This window comes from Bos taurus, chromosome 5 (assembly GCF_002263795.3).
Source record: "Bos taurus isolate L1 Dominette 01449 registration number 42190680 breed Hereford chromosome 5, ARS-UCD2.0, whole genome shotgun sequence".
Classification (NCBI taxonomy): Eukaryota; Metazoa; Chordata; class Mammalia; order Artiodactyla; family Bovidae; genus Bos; species Bos taurus.
The window spans coordinates 115,587,810-115,611,442 of record NC_037332.1 but is presented as its reverse complement, the minus strand read 5'-3'; the positions used below and the strand labels follow the sequence as shown (position 1 = coordinate 115,611,442).

Genomic DNA, 23,633 nt, shown 5'->3' with positions numbered 1-23,633 from the left:
TGAAGGACCGCCACCTACCTTCCCAGGCGCGGTGAAGCGGGACTGAGACGTGTACAAAGGCTGGTGTAGTTCCAGGAAATTACGATGATCATTGTGCCAAAGGGGCATTTTATAGGTTATCTTGAAACAAGAGTCATAAGGGAAAACAGATGGAGCCCACTGGTCCTCAAATTTGACGGGAGTCCGAAACAGCGGTTAAAATCCAGATGGCTGGTGATAAAATATTCTGGAATTACTGCTAACAGTGGTCATGGGTGTGCAGCTCAGTGCACAGACTAGAAACAGCTGGGCTGTACACGTTAAAAAGGAGAATTCTATAGTACGTGAGCGACGTCTGCCTCTGCTTCGGCAGGCGCAGGGTGGGCCCCGAGCGTGATTCTGTCGGGCCCTGGGTGTTGCTCGCTGCTCTCGGGACCAGCCTGCAGAACCACTGCTCCAGCCCAGCCGTCCGGCTGAGCGCCTCAAGCAGGGCCCGCGCGGCTGCAGCGCTCTCCCTCTAGGCAGCACCTGCACACTCGGCGTCTTCAGTAGTCTCCACGAGACGGTGCCAGCTCAGGAAAAATATTTTGATGGATAACTTAGTCTCTGTAATAGTTTTCTTTACCAGACACCTCTTATAAATAAGCTAAGTGAGTCACTCAGGAACGTTTTAAAAATATGAACCTTACTCTAAATTACAGTTTACTGTGTTAATGCCTTAGCAGTGATTTCCTAAATCACTGAAAACAAGGTTACACAGACGCAAAATACATTTTTATCCTCGATCATTTTGATCCTTAAGTTTCACAATGTCCTCCTGGACACAGAGTCCCAACTCTACTTACTTGCTGGAAGAAACCTCGCCTGCCCAAACCCGTTTCTTTGGAAAGTGCACCCAGGAGCCCATGTCTGGAAGGTTTGCTGCAAGCATTAAACAAGAGAACATATGAAAAGCTGCTGGCACAATGCTTCTCACAATAGCCAATGAAAGGTCCGCTATTCTCAGTCTATAACCGTTATTCCCAGTTATAACCAGTCCGTTATTCCCTGTAAAACAAGGACCCACCAGAAAGTCCTGAATGGCCTGGAGTGGGTCTCATCCAGCACAAGGGCCCAAGGCACCTAGGGATCCCGTTACTGGGGGTCTGGGTCTCTCACCTCCCAGCCGACCCTCCTGCTGCCAGGGCTTCCGGGCACACTTGCACACGGCTCCTCCCCCTCCGGCGGGCTTGACTTGCACCAACACCAGGTGCAGCAGAGGAACATAAAGTGTCAGACACTGATTCTGTTTACTTTCCATTTATTCACATTTCATGGATTGATACACTTGCTCAACGGGATCATTCAAAAACTAATACACACCGAGATTACATTGTCTGACAATTCAAGTATTTTAGCTTTAGAAAACAGTTTCCTATGTAAAATAGAAAGCAAACAATTGATCCATTTGATATATGCTACCAAGTTTCCCGTCTCTGCTACAACTGGGTCTGCCACACCAGCCACACACACACACACACACACAGGCCTGTGCTCAGAGCACCACACGGGAAGGAAGTTGTGACAGGTCCCTCCCTGTCGCCTACTGGTGCTACAGGACAAAGCAGTTTGTACTCAGAGACTTCACTTCCAGAATAAGGATGACTACCAGGGGTTTGGGAGTGAGTCGCTCAGTTTGTAAAAATGCACTGCACTTGCATTTGGATTGTTCTGAACTGTTCTGAAACAGAATAACTGACAAATGCTCAGAAACAGGTAATTCGCTGACCTTTAAACCAAAAAAGCCTTCTCTAAACTCTAAGGTAGAATATTAGTTTTTTTCCCTCTACCCCAGAACAGGTAGATATTTTTTGGCATGCAGCATATCAAAAATATGATTTAGAATTCAAACTGTAAAACAATAATCCTTTTAAAAGAAAACCAGTCCATAAACCTGTTCTTTCATGAAAAACACAATCTAAAGTTTAAAAACTGGACACACATTTTCAGCCTGTAATTCTAATAATGAAAACAGCATCATACTCTATTTTTTGCTTAATGGGAATGCTCAAAAGGAAGAGATGAACACACAGCAGTCAAAAAAAAGGCCACTGGGATATTCGGTATTTGTCAAGATACAACACGATCTGATTTAAAGATATATACACCCTTTAGGACACATTTACGACACTCTTTGTAGATTCTCAAACCAAAGATAAAAACTTCATCCACATTCAACATTTTAAAGCCTAATTTCTAATAACTTGTTAAAAAATAAATCTAAACCCAAGGGGTAGAATTGAGCTGTTAAACAGTGGGGACAAAAAGGCCAGCCCCCAGCCCTCCAGGGGCCAAGGCGCCCCTCCCCCAGTAACACACATGGACTTAAGATTTCACAGAGAAATCCACATACACTTATTAGGCTCTTTTACACTCAGACATAATTAAAGTGGAGACCGGCGAGTTCCTAAAGGACAAGAGTGATTTTAAGACAATACCACATTTTGATTTATGGTATACATACCACTGTCCCCCCTGTAATTTCCACTCTAACAGTATAGTCTTAGCAAGAATTTGCTGGGAATGTTAGAAAAAAAGAAAGCCACACACACCCAGTAATTTAAAAAGACAAACTTCTTAGGATGGTGGTGGGGAAGAGTGAACCCAATCAGGGCTTTCATGCCATTTTTTGGTGAACATTCCACATCACATGCAAAGGCAAACAAGTAATGCACCCGAGTTCCTAGAGATACACAAGTCTGCGAGCCTGACCTTCTGGTGGGACAAGGAGCATGTGCGGCTAAGCTAGGACATGCTGATGAGGTTTGTTCCCTAATTTCCTCGTCCCTCTAACAGCCGGATAAACCTAGTGTGAACAGGGAAGGGCCAGTATTAAGTAATCAGCCACTTGTTAACTAAAACTCATCTACAACGAACACTCATGAACTTCTCATTTCTAAAAAGTAAAAGAAACAATTGCCACCTCCTCCCCAGGCCTCATGATACAGCCAAATTCGATCCCATTCCCTAATAGTGCACGTTATCTACCCAAAGTCACACATGGGGCCAAAGTCTCCCACGGAATCAGAGGCGAGAATGCAGTAGTATAAGAATTTCATGATCATTGTTGGCCCAACTACTTGATCTCAAGTATTAAAGAGCAACGTATCATAAAATGGTTTCCCTGCTCCCTTTACATCTAAAAATTGTATTTTTTTTAATAAAAGCAACTGTACTATCTACAGTAATTTTGACTATTTTTTTTAAAGTCAGAAGACATTATGTTCTGAAGAGCAGAATATACAAGTGTGAGCCCTCAGGCACAGACCCTGAGCCTATCTGGTACCAGCATTCAATGACTCGTGAGGAATGAGTGGACATTTAGAACATTAAACCTGACATCTAGTTTGCGTGACCAGAGTCTTCAAAGAACGCTAGTGCTAGTTACCCAAAAGCTATGGAGAAGTGACGTGGCTGCCTCGGGTGCAGCCACGGCTCCATTCCACATGGACACACGGAACGTCTTACCGTTAAAAAGTAAATGGAAATTTCAGTATCAAATGCAGAATACACTGGCGTCTAAAAGTTAAAGGCAACGTTTACACACACAACTTCCTCTTCCATCACCTTATTGCGTGTTTCCTGCTGAGTTCACATGGCTCATGTGTAATAAAAGCTCCTATGACTTAAGTTTAGGGTTTAGATCCAGAGTTCATCACGGTACAATTAACTAAGAGCATATTCTTTCCCTTTTATTGTACGGTTTAACCCTTTAGTCTCTAAGGGTTGTGACCACTGTCTGTGGTCTACAAACTACCAAATTTGTGCTTTTAAACCTCTTTCCTGGCAAGCCCCCCATCCCTTTTGTCTCTAGGGGGATAGAGAAGTAAGAGCACCTCATGAAGGAACCTACAAAACCAAAGAACAAGCTACTCATTTCCTCTTAAAACGAAAAAGCAGCTCTGGAATCCTAGTAAAGCAGCCTGTGGGGTTAAAGGCCAGCGTCCACACGAAAGCAGCTGAGGACTCCTATGCTGAAGGCAAACATCCCAGCTGTAAAGCGACGTGACAAAGCACAGGGAGCCCCTCGGCCACAGCGCGGCGGCAGGTCTGCCCCACACCAGCCAGCCACGCCCACCAGAGGATGCACGCCGTGAAGCCGTGCAGATGCTGGCAGCAGACCCCGAGCCCTGGATCAGAAAAGCCTTTGGGAAATCTACTCGATACCCTGATTTCAGTCCATTAAGAAATCACTTGTGGTTAGTTTAATAAATGAATGTTAAAAATCTTCCAAAATTTTTCTTTCAAATGTATTTTACACATTAGACAGTTCTTAAGAAGGGAGAATGCAGTTTCTTAACACTTAACATCGAAGGTTTTATTGGCCTTTTAATATTAATCTTCCCCACAAAAGTTTTAAGTTATCTCTAAGTCCTAGAACGTCAAAGTAAGAAGAGAAGAAAACTGACTAAGCTCAGGGGTGCCAGGGGAAGCAGCAGCTTGGCAACAACTCCGCAGCGGGCATGCTCAGGCATCCTTCTTCTCCAGCAGAATTTTGTGCAGCTCGTCCGCGTCCTCGCTGGTTTTCACCCGAATCAACATGGTCACGGGGGTGGCGGCGTTCTTCTCATCGACGGGCGGGTTGGGGACGCAGACGATGAGCACATTGTTCTTCCCCATGCGGGTGCAGGGCATGCTGGGCACAATCAGGATGTTGAGCAGTATGTTGCCTGCATCGAAGAAAGGGAAATGCATCAAAATATTTCCCATGGAACTACACCTTGAATAGGCTAAACATTAAACAATTATGCAACACGGAGCCACAGGAACGTCACAAAAAGGGCCTGGTTCCCCGACAGACCCCCTGACAGGATGGGGTCCCCGAGAGAGGACCGTGGGGCCTCTGGCAGGACGTGGCCTAGGCCCCACCGAGGAGGCCTTCTCCCCCAAGAGCGGTCAGCTGGGAAACGGCTGTCACAGGGGCCAGCACGCTCACGGGCAAGAGTGAGCGTGCTGTGACTGCACCACGGGTCAGCCGAGCCCACGTGAAAGAAAGAGCTTCACGGGAGTCTGTTTCAGGGACACCCCGACCACTTCCCTTCCCTCAGACCCCCGACCCAGGCACTACCCCCTCCTTTCAGAGGACTGTTAATGGTAAAGCTGGAGGGTGGACAACAACGAGTTAATGATTCTTTGCTACATAAAAAGGATCCTTTACAAGGTTAATTCTCCTTGAGAGTTAACTAAACCGTCCAATTTACCTACAGTTTCTTAGTCGTACTTCTCGCACAAAGGAAAATGAAAACACGTTGTCACTTGCTGGCAGCAGCTTTTTAATACATTGAGTTTTTCTTCTGCACTATTACCCCATCATTCAAATAAATCGGTAAGTAATGAGTCAGTATAGGATGAATTTGTCCTGAACAATCTCTTCTATTCCAAAAACCACATCAACATCCTTGAAAACCTTGAAGACTAAAATCAGCAAAGTACAGAGCTTCTATGTACCATGTAATTATGATTATTTTGTGCCACCTGAAGAAAAAGGTACTCACTCACCTAAATTGGTGTCTGCCCGCACTAACAGCTGCGTCTTCTGATTCGCTGTAGGTTTTAAATGCAGAGTGCCCACACCCTTCTCCTTAAATTCATTTTCTTTCTTGTAAAATAGTTTACACCTAAGGAGAAAAATAATGATACGATCACTCAGTGACACGTCACGAAAGCCACACGATTCTCCAACAGCCCCTGCTCATGCTTACGTGGAAGCCAGTTAGTAAATACGGCAGAGGGAGCTTAGAAGAGTCTTCTGTTGACGCAAATCAGGTCTGCACACAAGGCAGGTAAGAGAATCCGCTGAGACAGGCTACAGTCCCTCCTTTTTCTAACCATTACACAGCAGGCCTGACACAATTCTTCACAGTGGTTTCTGAAACCATCCTTTCTCAGGTCAGTCAAAAATCCCCACCAAGCACCTTACAGTTCCCGGATGTACTGGTCCTGAGCTCAAGAGCTGCCCCTGGTGCTTAAAGAACAGGAACATACAGGACAAACGCTCTGCCCCTCAACCTCACCTTTTTCCTATTTCTTATTTTTGAATTTTCTTCAGGACTCTTTCATCTCCGTTGGTCATTATTAAACAAGTCAGAACCACTGCCTGTTCCTTTGATTCACTATGATTAGAAAAAAATCTTGGGTTAGAGTCTCTGGTCCAGTGGTTAGGACTCGCACTTTCACTGCTGGGGCCAGAGTGCAATCCCTGGTCAGGAAATTAAGATCCCACAAGCCTTGAGGAGTGGCAAAACAAAACCCAAAGAAACCTCATTCAAAACAAGCAAAAAATGCCCTAAGTCAGGGTCATTCCCTTACACCATCTGTGTAATTACATTTTAATACAGGCAAAAGGAATTGGTCTCTTTTTAAAAGTTCTCAAAAATAAACATTTGAAATCGAACAGGATTTGGTGATTTATACTATGAAAACTGCTGACTTACTACGTCTGAAATTTGTGTATTAGAAAAACATATCCAAGGGAAGCTTTAAGGGCACAAATGTTTTTCAGTAAAATCTTTGTTAAAAAGCACTAATTTCATTTCACTGAGAGATAACTAAAAATTTCCCTTCAGCCTTTTTCTGAAAGCAGCAACTCTCATTAAACAAAATCCCCCCAAACGCCAAACCAGCTTGCACCGCTGGGGGAAGACAGAGTAAAGGAAAGCCAAACCTAGAATCACTGACTTAGGTGACTATCTTTGCAGGGAAAGGAGGGGAAGAAAGGAAGGAGAAAAAGGGAGAGAACAATGAGGTAAGAGATGAGGACAAGAAAGGAGTTTCTAAAGCACCTGAAAAGCAGAAAGAGCTAAACTAACATGAAAGAGCAGGCTTCGCCCAGCAGGAAATTTAAAGATCATATTATTTTTAAATAAACAGGCCCAGAATTCTTCCTTGTCCCAATTCTGGGAGCAGGCACAGCCTGACCCCAGGAGGGGTACCTGGTAAACTCTGCAGGGATGATGTTGCCCATGCGCTCCAGCCAGAAGCCTGTTTCCACGTCTCTGAAAATAAATTCATCAAGTGGGTTGCCGTGACTACTACTTACTTTTTGGAGTAAAAAGCATCGTCTTCTTTTACTTCAGTAACTACTACTTTCGGTGGCTCGTCATTCTCTTCTTCATCTCCACCTTTTGTAAAAACACCACCAATACGATTCTGATCAAGAGCCTGAAAATATGATAAAAGAAGTTTGCCCCCCACCCCTCACCTGAACCTAAAAATTACATGTAAGCGGATACAGAAACTGAAAGCACCATCTAACTGTGTGTGGGGGAGTCAAGGTGAGGAGGTACTTGCTGGGTTTTTGTACAAAGTCTTAGAACAAAAGTGTCCGTGCTTGTATGCAGAGTGCAGGCAAAGTTACACAGAAAAAGCCAACACTGACTTACACTCAGGATGCCCACAAGAAGAAAAACCTCAGACAGGCTTCTAGCACAAGAAATTTCACCCCCAAATATTCCTGTCATCATTTCTGCATCATGCCAAAGAAGAATCAAGGAGCACAATGGCCAAAGATGGAGAAAACAAGCATTTTACAGGGCATGTTTGTCAGAGAAATGAGTCCCAAGCCAAGTGTAAGTAACTGAAGCTGTGTCTGCATTGCCACACCTCTGGACATGCTGGTACGGTGGGTGTTCTCTCGGTCTGAGCCCAAAGTACTATCCTTGACCTCAGTGCCCCAATCATAGGGGAGAGTAAGTCACTGGTGGACACAAATTATGATCCCCTTAAAGAGAAAGCAACTGCATAAAACTCAGTGATGAGTAACTAAGAAAAAGAATTCTGCTGCTCCAACAATTCAGATCACAAGATTTAAATTTTAAGCAGGTGCTCCGGAGGTAGGGCATTTTGTTATTCTAACAAGTTCTCCAAGTCCTTCCATGCACATGATAACCACAGGGTGAGGAGTAAGTGCTTTATGGAGGGGTGCCCTGCTGAGACGGGAGACTATTCCAATTCAGCATCCTTTCTACAGACAGCAAAGTCCCTGTGACTGGGACACACTCTCTGTTGTCTTATTTAAGACAGACAAAGGGAAGCTCTTTATTCTCTGCTTTGCCCTGGAGGGCTCTTGCCTGAGGATAGCTGAAGGCAGGGCAAAGTAACAGAAGGAAGATTCCCTCCAGGAAGAAAAACATAGTATTTATGGCCCACTGGCAGCTGCAGTTTTCTTTCTCAAAGATCAATATGCTAATACCCGGGGAATGCACTTTTAACTGCTTTTAAGTCTCTATACATACACTACTTGTTTTATGACCACCACGGGGTGAAGAGGGATAATGACACAACCCGTATTTGGAGATGTTCAAGCTGGATTTAGAAAAGGCAAAGGAACCAGAGATCAAATTGCCAAAATCAGTTGGATCATTGAAAAAGCAAGAGAGTTCCAGAAAAACATCAACTTCTGCTCCATTGACTATGCCAAATCCTTTGACCATGTGGATCACAACAAACTGTGAAACATTCTTAAAGGGATGGGAATACTAGACCACTTGACCTTACCTCCTGAGAAATCTGCATGCAGGTCAAGAAGCCAGAGTTAGAACTGGACACGGAAGAAAAGACTGGTCCCAAACTGGGAAAGGAGTATGTCAAGGCTGTATATTGTCACCCTGCTTATCTAACTTCTATGCAGAGTACATCATGAGAAATGCTGGGCTGGAGGAAACACAAGCTGGAATCAGGATTGCTGCAATCTCAGATATGCAGATGACACCATCCTTATGGCAGAAAGTGAAGAAGAACTAAAGAACCTCTTGATGAAAGTGAAAGAGGAGAGTGAAAAAGTTGGCTTAAAGCTCAACATTCAGAAAACGAACATCATGGCATCCGGTCCCATCACTTCATGGGAAATAGATGGGGAAACAGTGGAAAGAGTGACAGATTTTATTTTCTTGGGCTCCAAAATCACTGTAGATGACGACTGCAGTCATAAGCTATGTGAATTTATAAGCAAATCTCTTAAAACATTTCAGTGAACATCTATGATGAGTTTTCAATAAAATAAATTTTCAAAAAATGTTTAGTTTTTTTTTCTTAATGGAAAGGCATGTGTTTGATGGGTTTTCAAAGTTCCCATGCCAGATGTTTCTATATTATTTTTATATTCGTAATCTTTAAAATAATCCTATAAAATAGGTCTTACTCTATTTTATGAATAAGGAATCAGAGAAGTTAACCAGCTCTGCCCAGGATCACACACATGTCTAGGCGCTGATGGAGTCTGGACGTGAATCCAGACCCATCTCACTCACAAGACAATGCTTTTCCCACTAAGCACAGGCCTCCCATGAACCTAAACAGGCCTCGAGCGCTGAGCTGTGTTTACCTTTGCATTCGTTGCTGCCACTTTCTGCTTGGCTCTCCAATGTTTTAGTGGAAAATGGTGAAGAAACTGGTTTACTCTGGGTAGTATCTTTGCCAAATAAACTGGAGTTTCCAGAAGAAAATGAAAATCCAGTCAAGGGGCCCGAATTTAAGGAGCCCATAACAGAACTCTCAATTTTCTTGCCAAAGTTAAACGAGGCACTTGTGGCTCCTAGTGATGGGTCCTTGCTCTTTTCAGACACAGCTTCCACCTTCTTTTCAGACGTATCCTCCATTTTGTTGACATGAAACAAAAATGGTGACTCTGGTTGTAATTTTGTTGAACCAAATAGAGAAGGAGGCTGTGCTTCAACTGATATTTTGTTGGCTTCACTTTCAGAATTACTGCTGCCACTGTTCCCGTGTTGCTGTTCGATGCTTGCTAAGTATTTCTCATAGTCTTTAAAGATAGGTGTGAGGTCGCAGAGCGGGTTTGTGTTCACGTGCTTCACGATCCAGTCCCGGACGGAGCAGTTTAAAGCTGCCAGCTGTTTGTGATAGGCGTTCCCGTGGCAAGCAGCACCAGAGGAGGAAGGCTGCTGACTGTCACCGTTAGTTTTAGGAGTTGAAATCTTTTTATCGACCAAGGAGGTAGGGCCATTTATAGCAGTAGATCCTATAGGAAATTACATGTTTAAGAATTTATTCAGAAGCTGATTTAATTAAGCCATTCACATTTTCATACCGCTCTGCCTTCACATTTTCTTTTATCGTATCCCATTTTTGTTACAGTTCAAGATGCGTATATATAGTATTCAAAAACTGCTAAGTCACTTCAGTCGTGTCTTGACTCTGTGTGACCCCACAGACGGCAGCCGCCAGGCTCCCTCGTCCCTGGGATTTTCCAGGCAGGAACACTGGAGTGGGTTGCCACTGCCTTCTCCAATGCATGAAAGTGGAAAGTGAAAGTGAAGACGCTCAGTCGTGTCCGACCCTTAGCGACCCCGACCCTTAGCGACCCCATGGACTGCAGCCCACCAGGCTCCTCCGTCCATGGGATTTTCCAGGCAAGAGTAATTACAAAAATCAAATCAAACATTTTACATATATGTATGAATGTGTATATATATATATATGTATTTTTCACATGCTTGCATTAAACCTGTCATTTTAAAATAATCTTTTCCTTCAAAAGGATGCCCACTTCACCTAAAACTGTCAAAATAGTACAAAACTTAACCCCCAAGGTTGCAGGAACATCTATTAATGTAGTTAAAATCTTAACAGGAAGTGCTTATTTTAATACACTAAACACTCTGCCTAATTTAAATGAAACAGTATACACTCTTAGAATAATTTGCTAAGTATGATCCAATGAATCAGGATCACTTCCAAGAATCAAAGATTTTAACCCACAAGCCCATTCTCTGTCGCTAATTCCAAGATTCTTGAGTAATTTCCTCAAAACAGGATGAGGCAATCAACATATCCTGAGCAAAATAAACCAAGCCTGGGAATGTAGGTGTGTGGCGCAGAGGAAATCCTTGGTACATTATAATCAATGAGGTGGAGGGATGGGAGGCCTTCACCTAGGGGCCACTAAGAGCTTCTGTTTCTCTTTTGATCCTTAGGTCAATTCTGAGGTCATATTCATTTCATAGTTGAAGAAGATTTGGAAGCTCAAAGGTTAAGGAACTTTACCAAGGTCACACAGAGCTGGTAACTGGCAGAACAGAACAGAACCCAGACTATTTTGGCCTGTACTCTACTTACTCTGTAATTAGCCAAAAGCTCCCTAATTTTTGTCCCTTTCATCATTACCGTGTTCTTGCTCCTACAGCTGCAGAACCCAGAGAAAAGAAAAAAAAAAAACCTTTGCAAAATCAGTTTTTATAGATTATCCTTACACAGGTTAAGACGGGGGAACAAGAGCCTACTCACCGAACGTGGCCTTGGTCTCAGTTGCTGCCCTCGTGCTGGAGAAGGGAGGGGCACTCGTTACGCTGTTTCCGTTTGACAGTCCTTCCAGAGGCTTCCCTCCAGCACCATTACCAAATCCAGAAAACCCTCCTCCTCCAGAAGATGCAACCAAACCTTTAAAACCTTTAAAGGCCCCTCCACCATCAGACTGAAAAATAAAGAAAGAGCACACATTAGGTAACTCTTTTTGTTTCCAAGCAAGCAAGCAAAAGGCAGTATTCTCTTGGCTAAATAGTACCCACAACCCTTGTGCAACCAGCATTTAAGGAAACTGCCAGCACAAGCAGAGACAGAACACAGATTTTACTCATAATGGTAGCTTTGCCAGCTGAAACTGCCTTCATGTAACAGGAAGGACAGATGGAATCTAGAGTGAAATAATTTTTTAAGATCTATGTATGATATAAAAGGTTAAAAAGACTAATTCAAATAAATTTATGGACTCACCACCAGCTACAGAACTATAAATACAACACATTCTCAACACAACTAAACTCCAAATGAAAGACTTTTCATACACTATTCAAAGACCAAGTGCCTAAAGAAGTTATAGAAACATCAAGTTAGGTTCACTAGAAGCATTTTACCCACTACTTACAATTTCCTACGAACTTCTGGAGCTTTCAAACTGTGTTCAACGTACAGAACGCTGGTGCTTTGGGGGTGCCTGGCCCGCTTCATGACACCTGAAAGCTGCTCTCGGCACTGCGGTCTGCACTGTCTCTACCTCTTCACTGTCACTCGCAGCAACAGCCGGCCCGCCCCTCCCCGAGCCTATCTTCCCAGGCAGCTTGTCCTCGCCACAAGTTCCCGCTCTCAGGCCTCTTCCCAGCAGCCCCCAAGGGAAACTTACCAGAGCTGCATCTCCCAATTCCTGTTGAGTGACCAACCAGTATACCTAGCAGTCTCCTAGAGAACTCCATGTGGAGGTACCACAGGCCCTGAAATACTTTGCTAAAACAAAATCAGTAACTTCCTCATGAAGTCCCTTCCCCCCTATATCTTTTCCATGAAAGAGCTATCAAATACTACTTGGCTCAAGACCTACATCCAACCAGTCACCAGTCTTAAGAATGACATTAGGCCAGAAAATAACTCAGAAGAAAGAAAAATTGAACAAAGCCACCACAGAAATGCAGCTGAGCAGGTTTATTCCAAGGATGCCACCCAGGCTGTTCAAACAAGCCTCTCTTGACTGACAAGAGACGTCCAGATCACCAAGACAGCACTCACGGGTCTGGGATGTATTTGAGGGATGAAGAGCTGTTAAACATGGAGTGATTGCTGAATATGGAGACATGATTTCAGTTCATGAATTATAACTCATATTTTATCTTTTTGAACACAAGAATGAAACATTTTGCTGGGAAACAGCTATAGCAAACCTAGACAGCATATTAAAAAGCAGAGACATTACTTTGCCAACAAAGGTCCATCTAGTCAAAGGTATGGTTTTTCCAGTAATCATGTACAGATGTGAGAGTTGGACCATAAAGAAAGCTGAAAGCCAAAGAATTGATGCTTCTGAACTGTGGTGTTAGAGAAGACTCTTGACAGTCCCTTGAACTGCAAAGAGATAAAACCAGTCAACTGTAAAGGAAAGGAAATCAATCCTGAATATTCATTAGAAAGACTGATGCTGAAGTTGAAGCTCCAATACTCTGTCCACCTGATGCGAAGACCCTGATGCTGGGAAAGACTGAAGGCAGGAGGAGAAGGGGATGACACGAGATGATTGGATGGCATCATCGACTTAATGGACATGAGTTTGAGCAAGCTGTGAAAGATGCGGAAGGAGAGGGAAGCCTGGTGTGCTGCAGTCCATGGGGTCACAGAGTCGGACGCCACTGAGCAACCCAACAACAGCACACACTAGAAGGACACCAGAATGGGAAGCGCTTCTGTTATTCTCAAAGGTGTTACCCCACCCACACCTCAGTCCTGGGAGGCAGATAAGACTGAGAATAGCTTACATTTTCCTGTCTGATTCCCAACACCCACTTCCCTTGCTTTCCAATTACTATATTCATTTTTCCACTTCATGCTATAACACAACTTGAATTTGTCTACATCTATCTCTTATTCCCCCAACTGGATAAGCTCCCTTTAACATACAGATGTCATTTATTATCTTTTATATCTTCCATTACTGTGATATTGAATGGTTTGCTTTGGAAATGAACAGAGATCATTCTGTCGTTTTTAAGATTGCATCCAAGTACTGCATTTTGGACTCTCTTGTTGACCATGATGGCTACTCCATTTCTTCTGAGGGATTCCTGCCTGCAGTAGTAGATATAATGGTCATCTGAGTTAAATTCACCCATTCCAGCCCATTTCAGTTCGCTGATTCCTAGAATGATTCAATATCACGGTAATCCAAGTCTATGTCCCAACCAGTAACGCTGAAAAAGCTGAAGTTGAACGGTTCTATGAAGACCTACCAGACCTTTTAGAACTAACACCCAAAACAGATGTCCTTTTCATTATAGGGGACTGGAATGCAAAAGTAGGAAGTCAAGAAACACCTGGAGTAACAGGCAAATTTGGCCTTGGAATACGGAATGAAGCAGGGCAAAGACTAATAGAGTTTTGCCAAGAAAATGCACTGGTCATAACAAACACCCTCTTCCAACAACACAAGAGAAGACTCTATACATGGACATCACCAGATGGTCAACACCAAAATCAGATTGATTATATTCTTTGCAGCCAAAGACGGAGAAGCTCTATACAGTCAGCAAAAACAAGACCAGGAGCTGACTGTGGCTCAGATCATGAACTCCTTATTGCCAAATTCAGACTTAAATTGAAGAAAGTAGGGAAAACCACTAGACCATTCAGGTATGACCTAAATCAAATCCCTTATGATTATACAGTGGAAGTGAGAAATAGATTTAAGGGCCTAGATCTGATAGATAAAGTGCCTGATGAACTATGGAATGAGGTTCGTGACATTGTACAGGAGACAGGGATCAAGACCATCCCCATGGAAAAGACATGCAAAAAAGCAAAATGGCTGTCTGGGGAGGCCTTACAAATAGCTGTGAAAAGAAGAGAAGCGAAAAGCAAAGGAGAAAAGGAAAGATATAAACATCTGAATGCAGAGTTCCAAAGAATAGCAAGGAGAGATAAGAAAGCCTTCTTCAGCGATCAATGCAAAGAAATAGAGGAAAACAACAGAATGGGAAAGACTAGGGATCTCTTCAAGACAACTAGAGATACCAAGGGAACATTTCATGCAAAGATGGGCTCGATAAAGGACAGAAATGGTATGGACCTAACAGAAGCAGAAGATATTAAGAAGAGGTGGCAAGAATACACAGAAGAACTGTACAAAAAAGAGCTTCATGACTCAGATAATCACAATGGTGTGATCACTCACCTAGAGCCAGACATCCTGGAATGTGAAGTCAAGTGGGCCTTAGAAAGCATCACTACGAACAAAGCTAGTGGAGGCGATGGAATTCCAGTTGAGCTATTCCACATCCTGAAAGATGATGCTGTGAAAGTGCTGCACTCAATATGCCAGCAAATTTGGAAAACTCAGCAGTGGCCACAGGACTGGAAAAGGTCAGTTTTCATTCCAATCCCAAAGAAAGGCAATGCCAAAGAATGCTCAAACTACGGCACAATTGCACTCATCTCACACACATGAGTAAAGTAATGCTCAAAATTCTCTAAGCCAGGCTTCAGCAATATGTGAACCATGAACTTTCTGATGTTCAAGCTGGTTTTAGAAAAGGCAGAGGAACCAAAGATCAAATTGCCAACATCCGCTGGATCATGGAAAAAGCAAGAGAGTTCCAGAAAAACATCTATTTCGGCTTTATTGACTATGCCAAAGCCTTTGACTGTGTGGATCACAATAAACTGTGGAAAATTCTGAAAGAGACGGGAATACCAGACCACCTGATCTGCCTCTTGAGAAATTTGTATGCAGGTCAGGAAGCAACAGTTATAACTGGACATGGAACAACAGACTGGTTCCAAATAGGAAAAGGAGTATGTCAAGGCTGTATATTGTCACCCTGCTTATTTAACTTATATGCAGAGTACATCATGAGAAACGCTGGACTGGAAGAAACACAAGCTGGAATCAAGATTGCTGGGAAAAATATCAATAAGCTCAGATATGCAGATGACACCACCCTTATGGCAGAAAGTGAAGAGGAACTCAAAAGCCTCTTGATGAAAGTGAAAGTGGAGAGTGAAAAAGTTGGCTTAAAGCTCAACATTCAGAAAACAAAGATCATGGCATCTGGTCCCATCACTTCATGGGAAATAGATGGGGAAACAGTGGAAACAGTGTCAGACTTTATTTTTCTGGGCTCCAAAATCACTGCAGATGGTGACTGCAGCCATGAAATTAAAAGACGCTGACTCCTTGGAAGGAAAGTTATGACCAACCTAGATAGCATATTCAAAAGCAGAGACGTTACTTTGCCAACAAAGGTTCGTATAGTCAAGGCTATGGTTTTTCCTGTGGTCACGTATGGATGTGAGAGTTGGACTGTGAAGAAAGCTGAGTGCTTAAGAATTGATGCTTTTGAACCGTGGTGTTGGAGAAGACTTTTGAGAGTCCCTTGGACTGCAAGGAGATCCAACCAGTCCATTCTGAAGGAGATCAGCCCTGAGATTTCTTTGGAAGGAATGATGCTAAAGCTGAAACTCCAGTACTTTGGCCACCTCATGCAAAGAGTTGACTCACTGGAAAAGACTCTGATGCTGGGAGGGATTGGGGGCAGGAGAAGGGGACGACAGAGGATGAGATGGCTGGACGGCATCACTGACTCGATGGACATGAGTCTGAGTGAACTCCGGGAGTTGGTGATGGACAGGGAGGCCTGGAGTGCTGCGATTCGTGGGGTCGCAAAGAGTCGGACACGACTGAACGACTGATCTGATCTGATCTAATATCTCCCATGGCCTTTACCAAGCGTATGCACAAGTGAACTAAGCATTTTAAAAAGCCTTTATTAACAACTCAATCAAAAAATGGACAAAATGTCTAAATAGACACTGCCCCAAAGAAGATATACAGATGATCAACAGGCATGTAAAAAAAATGTTCAACAACACTAATTATCACAGAAACGCAAATCAAAACTACAATGAGGTATCACTTCACACAGGTCAGAATGGCTACCATCAAAAAGTCTACAATTAATAAATGCTGGAGAAGACGTGGAGAAAAACGTTCCTTCAACAGAAAAACACTGCTGGCAGGAATGTAAATGGGCACAGCCACTAAAGGAGAAAAGTGTGAATGCTCCTTAAAAAAACAAAACTAGAACTACCATACAATTTAGTGATCCCACTGCTGGGCATTTATCCAGACAAAACTGTAATTCAAAGATACATGCACCCCAAAATTCACCGCAGCACCATCTACAAGGGTCAACACACGGAAGCAGCCTAAACGTCCACTGATGGATGAACAGATAAAGATGAGGATGGTGCTGTGTGCTCTTTCTCACTGACTCTTTGTGACCCTGTGGACTGTAGCCCATCAGGCTCCCCTGTCCATGGAATTCTCCAGGCAAGAATACTGGAGTGGGTTGCCATTTCCTTCTCCAATGATAAACCATTATATATTTTTAAAAGGCATTCTTGATAGATTACATAAAAGATACTTTTTTTTCAAAAAAGCATTTATTGATCTGATTGCTCCCAGAAGTGGAAGTACTCTACAACTCAGAAATAAAATTAGTGTTTAGAACCAGAAGCTGTAAGGAAACACTCACTTCGAATCCAACATTTCTACGCTTTGCTTTCTTTATGGCTCTGTTCTTCAAGACTTCCTCACTGGCCACCGAAAATGTTCCCACCTGCAGGAGTGTACAAATAAAACAGCAATAAAAAAAGGGCAAAAAGAAGGTAAAATGCTGAACTTTTAAAAAGCTAGACCAAGACAAACTGATATATCTCTGGGTTTTAAGTACCGTTAATACTGGTAACACAAATTATGGAAAGTACATTAAACTAAAGTTTATGTCTCTTATCTGTCTTATGAATTTCATTGCTAGTCAGGTGAATCAGAAATGTTTCAGAAACTACAAATCCAGACTTTGAATCACAATTCAGAGAGAGGGGTGCATACATCAACTTTCTAAGAAAACTAAGATCATCCAAACCTTGGCACAAAACTGTTCATAATCAATTCTTCAAATATATTCAAGGACATTACCCAGATGTCAAAACTAGCATCTTACTACTATAGTTTTCAAAAATTAAGTTCATAATACACATTATTTTACAGAACAGCTCTGCGCATTTGCCCATGATCCAGAAGACCTCTGAGGGACCTGGGACTCTAAGTGACCTGTTGGAAATTTGCTGAAAATCTTTGGCTTTACTTCACCCCTTCTTCTACCTTAGAGAAATGGCATAAAATACTTGCTGTAAAAAGTTCTCTTCTATACTTATTTCAGATAAACTTTGGAATCTCTGAACCCACAGAAGGGATCATCTGACTACACCTGACTCAAATATAATGTCCTTCCACACATGTTTCATTAGAATCTATCCAAATGGAAGTTCTTTCATTTCTGAAATATTTTAATGTCAAAACAAATCATTATGTGGTAGGCCTGGAATGTGACTGTAGCCTAAAACATGGAAAAAACTTAGTTACCAAAGACGTGTTTAAAAAGTACCAAGTCAGTCAGAATTGTTAAAAACACTTCTTCATAAGCCCATACTTGATTTTGGTTTCCCTAAAAATATTGGTACACATATTTGTAAAGGAAAAATATTAGTACTAGAAAATAGATTAAGAAAGAAAGAAAACAGAAGTCTAAGAATTATCTTGGAAACGCTTTTGCAAACTATTTAAAATATTTATGTATATTTTTTAACTTAACACACTTCTTTTAACTTGAAAGGCTAACTTGGTTCAGGCTTGCTCAGTGAACTGGCCTTGGAGTATCAAACTGCTGATGAGGCATTTCAGAAATACAGCTGTGTTTTATTCTTTTTAAGAGAAAAATTAAAAGGTTTCCTCAGGGAAGACCATTTTTGTTAGGAAAGAAACTAGGCCATCTAAATTCTATTCCTGTTAACCCAGATGGGGGTGGAGAGTGTCTCAGATCTTCAATATGAAATAAAACAGGACTCCCAGACGCAGTACAGTAAGGGAGGCAACTGCAATCTTCTAAAATCTAAAACTGTGAGTATGGCAAACTAAGACACTGGTGGTAAAACACTTTTCAAATTTACTTTATAACTAGATCATTTACTCAGCCTTCAATATGAACTAAAACCAATGGGCTGAGCGTGCTCAATGAAATGCTATATGAAATTCAGGAGGAAGGTGATTCTACAAAGGAGTAGAGTATTGAAGGAATAGTTGCTAATCGAAAAGCACACCCATCAATTTTTATACTAAGCACAGATCATAAGAAACCATATTATTTCCAGTTCAGTTCCATTCAGTCGCTAAGGCGTGTCTAACTCTTTGCGACGCCATGAACCGCAGCACGCCAGGCCTCCCTGTTCATCACCAACTCTTGGAGTCCACCCAAACCCATGTTCACTGAGTCAGTGATGCCATCCAACCATCTCATCCTCTGTCATCCCCTTCTCCTCCTGCCCCCAATCTTTCCCAGCACTGGGCTCTTTTCCAATGAGTCAGCTCTTCACATCAGGTGGCCAAAGTATTGGAGTTTCAGCTTCAATATCAGGATGCTCTTAAAAAGCCCTTTTATTTTTACCAGAGTCTTCATGAGGAATCACAAAACGAATTTAAACTTGGAAGTAGCAGGAAATCATTCTTAGGGAAAGCACTTTTTACCTCTTCTGCTTCATCTTCTTGATCCCAATTCCTATCTGTCAACTCCTTCTCGGCGATTCTTTTGGCCATTTTTTTGAACCTAAAAGTAAAAAGATTAGAAGCAGTAAGCTTTTGTTGTTGTTAAGTCGCTCAGTTGTGTCCAACTCTTTGCAACCTCTTGGACAATAGCCCGCCAGGCTCCTCTGTCCATGGGATTTCCCAGGCAAGAATACAGGAGAGGGTTGCCATTTCCTTCTCTGGTGGATCTCCCCAATCTAGGGATTAAACCCATGTCTCCTGCACTGGCAAGCGGGTTCTTTACCAATGAGCCACCAAGGCAGCCAGTAACAAGTTTGCTTTTCTAAAACATGATTTAACTCTTACAACGAATTTTTAAAATTTACTTTAGCATTAAATGAGATAAAAACATCCCTGATACCAATGGGCACTTCTTTAACGAGAACGGTATAACACTGTTAGGCTCCCGTGTCACAAATCCAACAAAAATTACAGAAGGCAGCGAGGTCTTCTAAGGCACAGTGAAAAACAATAAAACACCTCCATTTGAAAAAAAAAAGCTAATGAAACACTGATTTTTTAAAAATCAGAAATCTATAGAACTGCATAATAATCAACAAATGCTCAATTAACTCCATGCAAATTACATTTATACATAGTCTGGCTATAGGCAAGACATTTTTAATATTTAAAATTCTCTTAAGGATATTTAGTAAAGTTTGATCTTAGTTAAGAATGTGAACGAGCTATTATTTTCACTACAAGAGTACAGATGGTCCCTGACTTCAAGGGTTCATCTTGCAAGTTTTCAAGTTTACGACGGTGGGAAAGCAACACTCATTAAGTAGAAACCTTCCTGTAGGTTTTGACTTTTTCTCAGGCCAGCAATATGAGGTATGATATTTTCCTGTGATCCTGGGCAGTGGCAACAAGCCACAGCTCCCAGCCAGCTAGCCAAGCCGCCACAACCAAGGATACACTTACAACCGTTCTGTGCCCATATCACTATTCTGGTTTTCATTTTCAGGATAGTATTCAAAAAATTATATGAGATGCTCAACATTACTATAAATCAGTCTTTGTGTCAGTTGACTCTGCCCAACAGTAGGCTGACGTCTGAGCACTTCTAAGGTAGGCTGGGCTATGATCTTCAGTAGGTTTGATGTACTAAATGCATTTTCGACTTACAGTACTTTCAACTTACCATGGGTTTATTGTGACATAATCTCAACATACGCTGAAGAAGATAGTTCAAAATATGATTAACATGACTGTGTTAACATTCTTAGAATTCTTAATTCTTCAAAAACAAGCCATCAGCAGCAGAAACCAACATAACATTGTAAAGCAATTTGCATCCAATTAAAAAATAAATTTAAAACAAAAAAATCCCCCCCAAAGAAAAAGAAGCCATCAGCTCAACTTCTATTCAAGGCACGTTGTTGTTTAGTTGCTAAGTTGTGTCCAATTCCATGTATTCACACCTTAAAATTTCCAGTTTATTTTCTGATCCTAAGATGTATATCTGTTGCTATTAAAACCTGAAACAATCAATGGAGAGTTCCACTGTAAGTGCTGTGCTTGGCTCTTTCCTAACATCAATTAAATGGGCCCCAAAACTCCTTACCTTGCCCAGAGATTTATTGGTTAGCCTGGAACACTAGCAAGGGTTCCTGAAAACCAGCCTAGCCTCCTTCCTAGTCCTTCCCCACTCTTATTTGCCCTCAAGACTACAACCCACCAGAGAAGTTTCTAGAAGCTCATGGTCATTAAGATACAAACTTACACATCACTCACTAGGCACAGAAGATCTGTAAAATAAAATTCAAATGCCAGCATTCCAAAGTCCTCCAAACATAGCAATTTTCAGCTTTTAATAATCTCCTAATAATCTCTGAATTTTTCTTTTACCAAGTGCTTCTGATTACAGAATTAATGGCTTTGAAGTCCCAGATTCTAAAACATAAGTGAGAATTAACATAATTTTGTCATTACTTGCAAATCTTTTTTAATGCCTCCATCCCAAACACTCGGTCAAGTTTTGCTATTAATCTTGTCATCCAGAAAACAAACAAGGTACCCTTCCCCATAAATTCTTAGTAAACTCTAACTGTTCAGAGGCCAGGTCTCTGTGTGGCTTCTTCTGGGCCATTTTCCCATTCAGTAACTAACACCTCCACCAGAGGGCAGAAGAGGGGAGAAACTTAAACAGTCGTTTTTTTGCTAGTAACTTAATAACCTAACTAGTTATTAACAGGCAAAAAGGAGTGGAGCTGAAAGTGCAAAAATTTTATTAAGTGTTAAAATTGTAACACCTAACCCACAGCCACAACTGAAGACAACTGGCAGAGTCAAACAACCTAAGTTAAAACAGCCAGTTCACTTCCGATTCCATATTTATCCAATCCCCATTTTTATCAAATCAAAGAATAACCAGAGGGCAGGTACCTTTGTTTCACTCACTCTGGTACCTCAAAACCCGCCCCCCTCCACATGATAGATGGTCTAGAATCAGAGATCTGGGACACTGCAAAATTGAGAAAAATACTACAAAATGTTAGCATCCAGTTTTGCCGTGTTGTTGTTGAAGACTTTGAAGTTTCATTTTTGTGCCTCAATTTCTTTACTTCACAACAGGGAGGTGCTGTGACATTTATATACAAAAAGCTTAGCTTAGAAGAGTGGCTGCAACAGAGGAAGGACTCAATATATCTTATCAAAGAGAAAAGCTCTGTCAGAAACAAAGCCTCTAAAATACTTTCCTTCCCTAACTTAAAGGTTGTGGTGTGGAAAAACAAAATTAACTTGAATTATGAATCGGGCTCTAAACAATACGTTACCAAATCCATATTTTATTTCAAAGCATGGTACTTCAGACAATAACATGCTTTGAAAAAGGGAAAAAGTGCCGGTAAAGTACTTAGAACAAAGCCTGGCACCTAGAGTCTTTAAGTGTGAAGATCTAAGAACGTAAAAAAAAAAAAAAAAATGTGGGCTTGTGGTTTAGAAGGCACCAAATCATGAAATGATTACTGGGTATGAAGCATACCTTGGGATAGGAAAATCGCAAACTTTCGGTAATTGGGGAAACTTTATTCGTGCCCGATACAGGGAATTCTGTGCTCTCTCCACCGCGGGCTGCCCCCGCCCCGGGGTGACTTCAGTCCACGTCGGTCTCCTCTAAGACGGAAACAGACTGGAACAGACTTGACAGCGTGGCCCCCGGAGGGAAAATGGAACTCGGGGCGGCCCCGGAGACTGAGACGCTCGAGGAAAACGGAATCCTCGAACAGGGCTTCTTAACCGAGGGGAGTCAGGTCATCAGGGGCCTGTGGCCGCAGTACAGGAGGAGGGTAGCGGAAGGAGCGGAGAGAGACGAGTGCCGGGAAGAAGCGCGAGGAAGGACACCGAGCCAGGACGGCCCCTTCCCTCTCCGGCTCCCGCCTCCGCCGGGGCCGCAGGCGCCCCGCGCCCGGGCCCAGCCTTCCCCAGGTCGGACACCGCAGCCGCGACAGGCCGGCCCCGCGCCCGGCCTCACAAACACCCGCCGGGCTGCGTGGCGGCTGACACCGCGCCCCACCCTCCTCCACTCCCTCAAGCGCCGCGTCCCCAGCCGGCGCCCCGCACTGCGCTCCACCCTCCTCGGGCTCCGCGTTTCAGGCCCGGGTCCGGCACCCGGAGCCCGGCTTCCTCCTCTTAGACCCGGCGCCCGCCCCTTCCGTGCCGCCCGGTCAGCCCGCCCCTCACCTCTCCGGTGGCTGCGGTGGCCCTCGCTGGGTTGTGGGCGCGGCGAAGCCGGGGTGCGCAGCGAGCAGGTGCGAGGTCGCGGCCGCGGCACTCGGGTCTGAAGCGGCGCGCGATCGTTTCTGGTGTGCTGAGAGCCTCGAAGGATTCGGTGATCGGCAACCCCTGAGTCTCAAACAGCATGTCCTTCCGGGCGGGGGTGTGTCTCGTTTCTCTGCGTTGAGCAGTGAGGGGAGGTAAGCAGTCCGTTCAGCAGGAGACGGCTGAGAGAACAGGGCCCCACACACCTCAGGCCGCCATTTTGTAACTGGAATCGAGCCCTCGCGACCAATTCGAAAAAAAAAAGGGAGGAAAGAAACGCCCGCTTCCAGCTACTGCGCAAGCGCGCCGGAGCCTCGGTTGGCAGCACTACCCACGGCGGCGGCTGGGCCTCTCGCAGCGCATGCGCCCAACTGCTTTGGGAAAAAACCGTTGCCGAAGGCGCATTCCCCGTTTTCCGCATGCGCGCGCGCAAGCGCACGTCTCACGCTCCGGCTCCGGCAGGAAGTCGGCACCGGGGGGCGGGGCTTGTGCGCGTCGGCCGCGTGTGGAACGCTGTACGCGTTGGAGGCGGTCGCGCGGGGTTGGCTGCTGGTTGTGGGCGCGGCCGGAGTTCCAGAGGCGCGTGGGACAGCAGAGTCTGTAGGGGAGCGCGGCGGGCGCTCGTGGTGTCCGGGTGAGGTGCTGGAGCTCGGAGAAGGGAGCGATCGTGAGCCCCGGAGGCTTGAATGAACTCGGGTAGCGTCACGTCAGGAGCTCG

General features: G+C 43.5%; 1 protein-coding gene across 2 annotated transcripts; it reads right to left on the bottom strand.

The window, feature by feature from the left end:
- Positions 1-1,262: 1,262 nt before the first annotated feature.
- Positions 1,263-23,260, bottom strand: NUP50 (nucleoporin 50). 2 transcript variants are annotated; one of them, XM_024991494.2, is made up of 8 exons: positions 22,140-22,602; positions 19,094-19,172; positions 17,046-17,129; positions 11,260-11,446; positions 9,341-9,994; positions 7,058-7,139; positions 5,518-5,636; positions 1,263-4,688 (listed from the first exon to the last, which is right to left on the bottom strand). In XM_024991494.2, the coding sequence occupies exons 2-8, from the start codon at positions 19,160-19,162 to the stop codon at positions 4,486-4,488; spliced, it is 1,398 nt and encodes a 465-aa protein (XP_024847262.1). In that variant the 5' UTR covers positions 19,163-19,172; positions 22,140-22,602; the 3' UTR covers positions 1,263-4,485.
- Positions 23,261-23,633: the final 373 nt, after the last annotated feature.

Bases quoted from the DNA above. Each gene is read 5' to 3' on its own strand.
- NUP50 (XM_024991494.2), bottom strand. From the start codon at position 19,162: ATGGCCAAAAGAATCGCCGAGAAGGAGTTGACAGATAGGAATTGGGAT. The intron at 9,995-11,259 runs GTGAGTAGGCTC...AATTTCCTATAG, and splicing joins TGAGACCAAGGCCACGTTCG to GATCTACTGCTATAAATGGC. The intron at 4,689-5,517 runs GTGAGTGAGTAC...TCTTCGATGCAG, and splicing joins GCGGGCAGACACCAATTTAG to GCAACATACTGCTCAACATC.